This window comes from Dermacentor silvarum, chromosome 4, assembly GCF_013339745.2.
Source record: "Dermacentor silvarum isolate Dsil-2018 chromosome 4, BIME_Dsil_1.4, whole genome shotgun sequence".
Taxonomy (NCBI): domain Eukaryota; kingdom Metazoa; phylum Arthropoda; class Arachnida; order Ixodida; family Ixodidae; genus Dermacentor; species Dermacentor silvarum.
The window spans coordinates 24,348,719-24,359,964 of NC_051157.2; the positions used below are offsets into that span (position 1 = coordinate 24,348,719).

The following is an 11,246-nucleotide window of genomic DNA, read 5'->3' on the forward strand; positions in this document are numbered from 1 at the left end:
TTCATCCATAACAATGGATTCACGGTCGCCCCGCTATTAACAGAACACGCAGAAAACATGATGCAATTACAAAAACCAAACGTCATCGTTGTCTAACCAGCTACACTGACTCAAGGAATATGGAAGTAAGTGTGTTGGTCATTGTAAAGTGATGTTACCCTGTTACTCGGGTGGTTTCAAGTTGGCCGGATGTAAAGTTAAAACAAAGTGTCAGAGGGCCGACCCCAAATATCTTATTAAGAAGTAGTTAAGGGAGTTCATTTCTAAGTTCCCTTCGTATAACGACTCAACACTATTACCAGAGTCCTTCCATGTTTCTTTAGAAACATAGAAGGACTCTACAACATTCTAAACATTTTATGATTTAGAAACATAGAAGGACTCTGCTATTAAGTAATACGGATTGTCCCAGCAAACGTTAGCCAAGCTGCTTAACGAAAAAAAAATGAAGATTCAGAAAGCATGGTGCAAGATACGATCCTAAGTCTTACGGTGTTCGGTCATCAGAGGTCGGACGACGGAACGCCAGAGATTTTATTATTCTATCTTGCACCGTGTCTTTTTAATATTTTTGCTTATTTTTTGTTGAACAGCTTGTCGAACGTTAGCTGGGACACACGGTATAACAATGGTCGAGCAAGGAATGTCGCCTGACTTCGTCACGTCGCCCTGACGAAGACCAGTCCCCTTTCCAAAACGTTTGTTTCATTGACATTCCTTGTTCGAACAATGTGAATTACTCCAAGCCTCCATCTTCCTGTGAATACCTCTCTTGTTTCGAATTACTTGATATATTGCGGGGATGAAGAAGAGGGTCGTTGAGGACGTCACGAGCGTCTGTCATTTTTTGTATAAGGTCAAATAAATAAGGGCGCTCAAAATGCCAGCACTGCAAACGACAAAAATAAATTTCGACAGTATGGGCAGCTTTTAAAGGCAAGTGTAAGCGCTAAGGTACGCTGGTCTCTAAAACTTAATGTGTTGCTTTGTTTAAGCATTTCATAGCAATTTCTCACACGGTTCTTTGCTTCTTTGTAAGCGATGCTTTCCCTGTATAGCACTAATAGTGTAAACTTTGATTACTAACGTGTTTGATACTTAGTTTCCAAGCCACTGTTAGAGTGGTAATCGCAGATTCGGGTAGTTAGGTTCGTTTCAGCACAACTATCCCTCTATGAACAAGCGCAGGCACGCCAATAGTATTGGCACACTGACCAAATGATACGACAGCACAGCAGCCTCTCTAGAATATTTAAAAATACCTCGTTTTTCGCCACTGCATCTGTGAACATTTTACAAGCTCGTGGTAGAATAAACATGGCAATGTAAGCTTTCATCACGCCATGGCAGCTTGGGAAGTGCAAGCGCGAGAAGCAGGAAGATTACGTATGTTGCACAGCCTATGTTCACTCTAGAATAGAATTAATTGTTTCGCTTCGACAGGAAAAAATGGAATGTCATAACCTTCCATCTCTAACACGTACGATAGCGAAGCGTGCTCTCGCCGTTATTTTGCTTGCTTGTATTATTTACCCCACATGATGTGCGTCCAAGTGCTTCTATGCCATAAGGTAAAGGGCCGTACGAAAATGCGGGTCGACTGACTATCAGCTTGCGTTTATTTCATGCAGTTCGAGTCTCAGGATGTGCTCGTTCCCTACCGGCAGCCAACGAAGAGCAGCAGTGAGGGTAAGCATGCTTCTCAGTCTGAGTAGAGCTATAACGGCAGAGAGTGGGTGAGTGACGAAACGTCCTATTAAAGACAAAATGGATAAAAGACTTGAAGGGGAAAAAAAAACGAGAAATAAGTTTACACGTGGCCTCAGAATCTAGGCATTAAACAAATCCATAAAGCTGATTGCTCCTTATAAAAGTAATTGTAGATTTGCAAGCCCGTCTGCATAGAGAAAGAGAGAGAACGAGGAGGGTGTATACAGGAGTAGAAACCATTTGTGGTGTATCGGTTGCACAAAACTGTCTTCCCTTACGGTGAGCGCGATTGTTCTTCGTTTCTGGACTTGTTTAGTGTTCGCGTACAGCCCACACTGGTAGGGCCCCAACGATCATCACACTCCGCACAGGACGTGCAAAGCATAAACGCAGGCGAGTCATTGCCCTGCATACTGCATATGCAGTATCACTCTGCATATTTAGCCAATTCAAGCCCGATGACTAATATGTTCATCGGTGTCAAAATCGGCCTAGCTCGTTGTACATTAAGTCGCACAGCACAGTCAATCTAGTCACTACAATGCATTCTACCATATCTACATCGGTCCTTGTACACTTTTATTGCGTGCCCGGCATAACGCTTCAGGAAATGATCTCCGCATCTCGACAAGTGCGAAGTTACGAATTCGACTGTGCAGTCGCTCCAGGTGCAGTCGGTCCCACGCATGCTAACAGAACCGCGACTTGTCACGCAGACCGCGGCTCGTCAGTGGAACGCGAGATGACAAGCACAACGACGAGCGAAGACGACCTGCTGGTCTACCAGTCGTACAATCCACCAGCCTCGGACAGCGACACGGCAGCGCCGGCACGATCGGGCCGCCGCCGCCGGGGCAGCGTCGACGGCACGGACCTGTCGAGCCCCGGCGAGACGTGCTACAGCTTCATGCGCCGCGCGCTTCGCAAGCTGTCCTCCAGCAACCACCGGTCCCGGCCGTATTTCTACAGCAGTTGCCGCGGGGGATGGTTCTCGGACAACAACACTGCCGCCTCCACTGACAGCAAGGTCACCTCACCGCAGGTACTCAGCGCACCGGCATATTTTTTCTTCGCCTCGTGCGCATAGTGCGCAGCGCGCGTGCGACTGCAGAAGGGTGAGAATCTGTGTTCTCGTCCGTAGAGCTGAACGCTTTGCGTACATATGTCAGACTGGTTAGCCTGCCCGCACTTCGTTGTCGCTAGTCTGAAAAACTAAGTTGAACTACTCCTATATATGGGGATGACTTGGAGAGGCTTGCAAAAGCAAGCCACTAAATGTAATGAACTAGCTTTACTGTGCGAATCTGAGTGAAAAAAAAAAAACATGCCTTCATTTTATTACGAAGAAATGTCAGTCTTGCGTAAAACCACTTTTGTCCGTATAACTGCGCATTCGAGTTCTGTGAGTAAGTGTACTACTGATTTCGGCGAGCTTATAGATGTATACGAGCTGATGGCTAAGAGCCACGATGTTAGGCCGGCACTTTTTGTTATTGCTCCATTGGTTATCACGTGGGATCTTTCGTTCAGGCCATGCATCCGCCATCGTGTGCATTCGCGCGCTCAAGGTTTAGCTTTCATTTACTCGACACGCACACGGCGCTGTTACAATGGAAAAAAATAGAAAAGACCAGATATACCACACAAAAAACGTGCTGAGATGTTTGTACAGCACATATACTGCAAGGATTTCAACGAATGCTCGATTATACTGCGTAAGTTTGCTACCACACGTGAAACAAACCTTATTTTGGAGTGTGTGTCCGGCACAACATCAATAATACCTCAAAATTCATCCTTGTCACAAGCGCCAAACAAAAGCATTACATGTGCGAGTGCTGTTATCCCAGGAAGTTTGTCCGTCTTAAAACGTTCTAACCACAGTATTGTGATTTCACGTGACGTAGGCCATGTACCAATGACTGGAAGCAGTGACAGGGTTCGAAATTCACGAACTGTCGATAGATGACCCCTGTGAACCACTGACCTCTGATCTCAACCTTTCTCTTCCAGGGGGCCGAAAAAGAGCCACAGCTCGACGCGTGTGCCACTGCCGAGGCGCCTGAGGAAGAGGAGGATGAGGACGACGGACTCATTGAACTGCGTCACCTTGACGCGGAGTTGCCCGTCGAGGAGAGTTCTGCAGCGCGGAGCAGACCGCCTTCGGGCCTAGACGGCGGCGAGCGGTTCGTCCGTGGCCATGGGAAGTCACGCTCGCTAGGTGACGTCCTCAGCATCATTCCCGCCATGCTGCGAGCGCGGCGCAGAAAAGAGGGCTCGCATGAGTTCCAGAAGCGCATATCGACGGCCAGTGACCCGCGCGAGTACTTGCAGAGGATAGTGGAGGAGAGGAACGGCATCGTGCGCTCCAAGTCAACGGCGTCCTGCTGCGCCAGGTTCGAGCATCTGCGCGAGGACTACCAGATGCCTACCATGGTGGAGAGCCAGGAGTCGCCCGAAGAACCGGAGGCGAGTGAGGGGCGGGACAGCGAGGACAAGTCGAGCAGCCGCGCCGGTGACGAGGACATCACCCCGACTACCAACGTGTCCAGCCAGCTGACCACGACGGACATAGCGAACGGAAACAGTATCCTGAGCGAGGAGCAGCTGTCATCGATAGTCAAAGAACAGCTCGGATACCTGAAGTCACCACCAAAGGGTTTCAACGGCTGTCGAACAAAGAACTGGTTTAACTCGTTCAATAACAACGCCAACTTGGAAAAGTGCCTCATCAGCGCGACATCGACGACCACTGTCCACGACTACATCTCGGCCAAGGTGAGCAGAGCTGGCGCGCCGCAGCTCGCTCGGAAGCGGATGCGCCTCGGCGGTCAGAGGCTACAAGAGAAATCGCTGCTCAAGAATTTCTACAACCAATGCTCCCTAGGCGAAGTAGAGGAGAAGCGGTCCAGAGTTGGTGATAAGAAGCAGGACGTTCCCATGTCAACGTACTATTCCATGCCCGATCTCCACACCCTCACAGAAGAGTCAACCGAGCTTCCAGAAAGACCCGTCGAGAACTTGAGAGTTCCTCTCGTCAAGACGGAATACCAAGAGCGTTCTAAAGACTCTTTTGATTCTGACATTTTTGTGGAAGACGAAGAAGCATGTCGTGTGCTTCAGAACAGGCGCAGGGTAGTGAAGCGAAGCATGAGCGTCGGTACTAACAATGGAGCTGAGCCGAGAAAGCAGCACCGACGGTTCTCGGCCTCTTCGGCGTCGGCTTCGATGTGCGCGTCTCCCACAACACCCCGCAGCCGGAACGTCTCAGAAGACTCAGAAGAATCGATTATCTCCGTGAGGTCACGAAAATGCAGCAGCTTGCAAAGTGACACCAGTGTGGACAGTGAGGAGTCCATCATTTCTGTGATACAACGAAGCAGCAGTGAGATCGAAGCTATCATGCAACGGAAGGAACTTCAAAGGGCTACTTCAAACAGCCTCAGGGCGTCGCCACTCAGCATTACGCTGGGAGCACAAGAAGCGTCGTCGCCCGAGTTTTCACCGACGCTTAAATCAGCACCCAAGAACTCGCCTCCTCTCTTGGGCGCATTTCCGCGACAGTATCTCGAGAAATTCTCCGATTGCGAGGCCGTGGTTATTCGAGACGTGATAGGGGCCATTGTGTCGTTCGCCCAGTGCACAGACACCATATACGTGGAGCAGTGGGAAAACCTGGCGGACTCGCCCCAACAGCCGGAAGCTGCGGAGTCGATCGGAGAAATCGGGGATAACGACAGCGAGTCAGGAGACACGGAATCTTACATGTCCAATCCCGACTGCACAGCTGCCGGTGGTGACGCCAGTTGCTGTGAGGACGATATTCCGCAGATTGAGTTCGACGTGGCAGATCTGGACGATCCGTACTGCACGGCGCCCGACACGGTGCACGAGGAAGAGAGCCTCACCACGAGCAGTGAATCGCAGCAGACTCAGACGTTCTTCACTTGTCCCAGCACCGATGATCCCAGCTCGCCCAGGTTTCCGGAAAGTACGACATCCAGCTCAGAAGGGACCTTGGAACCCGAGACCGAAGTTCCATCTTCAGAGAACGAACTCGAAACACTTGACGTTCACCCAGAATATAGCTCAGTGAGCCCACTATCGCCAGAATTTTGGATCGAAAAAACGAGCGGTGCATCGCCTACATTGTCTAACGTTAGTCCAATCGACGAAAAACCGGACACAGATGATGACTTGACCACGTCGAAGTGCAATACTGACAGTGATGTTGGCCTTATCTCGTTTGTATCCCCAGCAGATGAAAAGCCAGAAAGTACAGACATCCCTGACGATTTCGTGTACAAGAAGGGCACAGAGGTACAAATTGAAGAAAAAGACGTTGACTGCAGTGAAACACCCATAAAGCTAACTGTTATAAAAAAAACGTCGCCGTTCGCGCAAAGCAGTTGTGGAGGCATGCACCAGTCGAAGCCTGGTGAAAGGTACTGGGAGCACTTGCTACCGTCTGTGCTTTCGATGGATGCAGATGACACTCCGGAAAGTTTTAATATCGAAACATCAATAAACCAGCAGTGTAAAACACCTGATGTGAGTCCTGATGACACTATTAGTGCAAGCGTATCATTACGCAAGCCGACAACAACCGAAGACAGCTCCCCAGACGAATCTTTAGAAAGTATAGAGGAATGCAGTGAAGAAGAACTGCATGATGAACGTGAGAAGTCTGATGTGCTCGGTGAAGAGCGAAATTCTCCTATAAATACACAACCGCAGCTCACGACCTTGGATCAAGAGCATGCGTACGAGAATCAAACTGAAAGCACTTTGTTTGAAGAAGAAAATGACAATGAAAGTACGGCTATTTCAGCAGTGAGTGATGCACCACAGGTCGCTGCAGAAGACGACGTGGAAGACGAGCCTCCAGAATTCAACTTTGTCGTCGAGGACTACAGCGAGGAAAGCGATTCTTGCAACGAGCCGGCAGTCGAAGAAAGCACGGCGCCGACGTACGACTCACTGACAGTTGAAAGGTTAGTGAACAGCACCTCCAACGGCTCCAGTTCAACCGCCAGCTTCCAAACCGTGCTGCAGTGTCCGAGTCCCACGACCGTCACAGCTGACGACGACGATGACGCTGAAAGGGAGGCCGCCGTAGAAACAGAGGCTCCAGGGGATGCCGGTGGCCACAGGGGAGAAGACGAGACGTCAGGAGAGGTCAGGGGAAGCCTCGACAGAAAGGAGTCCGCTTCGCTGTCGTCATCTCAAGAGTCCCTGCAGGACACCGACGGTGGTGGAAGTTCACTGATGCTCCACAGGTACTATCACGTGTTTCGTGAGGGGGAACTCGACAGCTTGATCGACAAGTACGTAGAAAACCTTCACATTATCTCATCGTACTATGATCGAGCGAGTTGGTGTGTGATCGCTGAGAAAGTGCAGGTGTGGACAATATAGGACGCATGGACATGATCGTCCTCCAGTGCGTTGTCGACTACGGGGACGTTCAGAAGACAGGAGCTGCGCAGCGTTGCTCGCCGTGGTGTGTTCGGAAGACAGTGTTCTTTATGCCATCGGAGACGTTAGTTGCCTGTTCTTCGATTGCACACGTTAATTCAACTGATCTCTAGGCCTGAAAACAAGAAATACTAAGGTCGGGTGTAGGTTTGGAGAAGCTTAAAGCGTTGTCACCATACGAGGTACAGCCGTACACACACTTGACAAAAAAGAAAGACAAGTAATTGTTCATTTGAAGCAGACTTATGCAGCAGGTAATGAAAAATGCAATCAGTTGTGAATTATGAAATATGTACAGCGTCAGTAATATTGACATATTGTGAGCAAATAAGAGAGCATTGAACGGTTTGATAACACTTCAGCCGTCATATAATACGGTAAAGTCTTCTATAGGTAGCTAGCCCTAATTCTGACTCTTGAGAAGTTTCAGTTGAGCGAGGCCAAACATATATACAATAAAAGACAAAATAATCAGAGCTCTCGAGCATACGGGTTAGAAGAATGAAAGTGGTATAGTGAGAACAGACATCAGTGGTTTTACAGCAAAGCTTCTGTTGAGACTGTGTGCGGTGGAGTAAAACGTCTGTTCGTAACGTACGCTCCAAATGACAGCCAATTTTTTTTTTTTTGAAATAGCTACAAGAGCTAACGCAATTAAATTTGAACAGCATGTTGGACGTGTTAAGGTATATGTGCGCGGAAAGTCACAACCGTGTAAGGTCATCAGGCGCGTTTTGGGAAATTACTTCTGGTTCATTGCTATTTACAGCCTTATAGGGAGCTGAACAGTGCGTCATTTTCCAAACTTTATTGATCGTATCAGGCATAAACTGCGTTGAAATCATATAAATTGTGGGAGGAACTTGATGGAGAAATATTAAAGTTTTGGATTTACGGATGCCGTACGCCACCGGAGACTTTAATTAAAAAGCTCATTTGAGCAGTGGATTATATTTCGGAATGTTGTAAGCAAACGGCTCACCATTTCCGTGTTACGCATTGCACACATGTAAGGGAAACCTTTTACGCTTGGCTTCAACTGTTTTAAGCATTGTTCAAGGCTCAAAAGTATTAAACTTTAAAGGGTCAAATGCAAGCGATTGAGCGTTCAAAGCCTCCGGTGCAAACAGCTGTGGCTCTGCGCGCGGAGGTGGTGAGAAAGGTACACGAGGGTTGCAAGGATATTCCACTGTAACGAGAAACGCCTCTTGCAGTGAAGGCAGCTTGGGGCACTGCGGTTCCTTTGTATCAACTCTGCTTCGCTGGAATTTAGGGTGTCACTCTGCAAGTTCGCGCGAAGTCTGCCGGCTTTTATGCGGTGCATGGTAACTTAAAGGTCAACAACAACGACGAGGACAACAACAAAGTACTAGACGAAATCCCAAGCTAAGACGCAACAAGGAAACAAATCAAGGAATATAGTTTAAGTTTTATTGTCCGATGCTGATGCAGGTGTGGAACTACTTGCTGTTGTTTCTTGTTGATCGTACTTCTATATTCCGAATTTTCCCTTCCAACTCCTTGCTGTTATTGTTTCGTTATTATTATCGCACGTCGAGTACTCGTTAAAGTTCTGGGATGTTGGGCGTAATCACGTAACTTGACGCTCTTTTATTACATATGTGCATATATCTCCCTGTTCCCTAAGGGACCCTTATATTGTGTGCAGTGCGACGAGAAGATTGGAAGCGCGGAAGATTGGAAGCGCGTGATGAAGGGGCTGAAGGCAACAAACTTTCGGTAACTCCATTTAACACAAGAGGGCAAATAATGTAGTTTAAAAAAGAAAGAAAACATATGCGATCGCATGCAAGCGTGTAATACAATGTGGACGAGCAAACATATATGAACAATGGGAAACCATACGCGACTGAAACTCCCTCGTACTTCGACCGCCACAACAGTGTCAACAGAAAAAAAAAGTTTTTTCGAGGTAGTAAATGCTTACATTTTGAAGTTTAAAACCTATCCATTTTTCATTTGAAGTTCCAAAAGGTATAGTCCCAAGGAATGAGGCGTAGATGGTTATTGTTCTCAATTTGTGGTGTAGCAGCCTTTGTTGTGCAACAACGGACAGACGTACGATCGGAGTTGTTTTGCACTAACAAGCGACGAGTCCACCGCTTGTCTTGAATTTGTCTACAAGTGCTAGAGCGTTCAAACGTTGAACGTGTGTATTAAGAGAACAGCACAGCGGTTGTGGAACCTTCAGCAGTCTTCCTCTAAATCAGAGCCGAATATTTGCGTACGCGAGTACTGCTATTGACGACATGCTGGCTCCTTAGGTGTTGTATCGATAGCTATATGAATAGTTCTTATGATTGGCTGACGCGATGCTTGTATTCCACAAAGACATCTTAAGTTCTTTCAATTTTTTAAAGGAAATATCACCAGAAAAAGCAAGCTTCGAATTCATGACAAGCGAGAAAACGATTGGGTGTGTGCACGACCGTATGCGTGACGAGAGCTTCTGTTCTCCAGACTCTGGATGTGATTTATTGCATGGGTGTCCTAAGGCGCCTCTGGTGCTTCATTTTCTTGAAAACAATAATTCAGTTAGCACTGTTGACTACGGCCCACCAATCTATTATATTACTCAAAGCATGCCTTTAAGATCAACATACCGAGTGATCAACTTCTTTCGTAGCCTATTTAAAGTAAGCTATAGCAAGAAGTTTAATCTTGTACATATAACATAGCTGGAGAGCAGAAATTATCCCTCGTGTATATTTATCACAATACATTTCATATTTCATATTCCGTGTTTTAAATGCATAACGTGGCACTTGCCACACAGAAACGTTACGATCATCTTGATGATCGTAACGTTTCTGTAATTGAAATTGAAAGTAATTGAAATTGGCCTTTCTGCGATCTGTATTTGGCTACATATCATTTTTCGCACCAACAAGATACTTTGCTGGCTACTCTATGACACAACATCTCGCCGTTTGGTTGCGTTATGACATAGAAAATGAAAGTACACGTTATTATTAATCGATTATCTCCCCGAGTGATTACAACGACTTTTTTATGCTTACATTATGATGTCATCAAACCGTGTGAATAGAATGTAAATAAAAATCTTGTTATTCAGACTTGACAGAGCGGCGCGGGTGTGTCTGCATCTCCTGCAATGGTTAACACAAACTTTTTCTTTCCACTTTCAGATGTAAATCCCATCCCTTTCTACTGAGCGAATCCGGTGCAAATAAACCCTCACGCACAATGCGTTGCAAAAGAACCGTAAAACACCGGCATAGTGCCACCGGTGCCCATTTCTCTTATATCTGTTACCGACTTGGTGAATCAAGGCACAAACCACGAATACACAAAGCCGCCCGCCCACAATGACTGTTCCCTGATGTGTGCCGCAAATAAATATGACCTGCACAGCGGATAGTTCCGATAAACAAAAATTTGCAGTTTCGCCGCAAGGGGGAAGCACTGTCTGCGATAGAGACGTTTAGCGAAACACTTAAACTCCTCGGACGGTGTCCTAACGCGACATACGTGGGTACGGCAAAATTTCTGGCGCCTTTACAAGCTTTAACAGGCCCTCTACACAGTTGGTGTAGAGCCTGTATAATGGCATTGCATGCACAGGCGCCACTGTGGTGCCCACAAAGAGCGGCGCCAGTGAATTACTACCCTTTCAAATTGTGTGCACTAATATTGGTATGGTATGATAAACTTTATTCAGGTCCTGAAGATCAACCCTTATAAGATGACGCAGGCGGCTCCCACGTCGGTACAAAAATTAGGGTGAGGCATTAAAAATAAAAATAAAAGAAAAGCCTCGCCTGTGCCACTGAAGAATAACAGGCTGGGACATTAAGGTGTCGTGGGCCTTCTGGACGCCCTGTACTTGATCTAAAAGTACTCCACTGTGAAGCACTCGCCGCCACCAGTCTCTTTCCTTGTCGCATTCTGTGAAAGCCACAGGACATTGCCAAAGCATATGATCCATTACACTTCTCGCAATTGATTGGTACCTCTCTTTCTGGATATAGCTTGTTAATAAAGTTTGGACTAGAATAAGTTCTTGTCTGTAACAA

General features: G+C 47.0%; 1 protein-coding gene across 1 annotated transcript in view; it reads left to right on the top strand.

The window, feature by feature from the left end:
- Positions 1-10,281, top strand: part of LOC119449629 (uncharacterized) — a 46,267-nt gene extending 35,986 nt beyond the window's left edge. Inside the window, exons 3-5 of the mRNA XM_037712843.2 lie at positions 1,632-1,689; positions 2,427-2,752; positions 3,724-10,281. Of these exons, the coding sequence (XP_037568771.1) occupies positions 1,632-1,689; positions 2,427-2,752; positions 3,724-7,128 (3,789 nt within the window). The 3' untranslated portion in view covers positions 7,129-10,281. The remainder of the gene's footprint in view (positions 1-1,631; positions 1,690-2,426; positions 2,753-3,723) is intronic.
- The last annotated feature ends 965 nt before the right edge of the window (positions 10,282-11,246 follow it).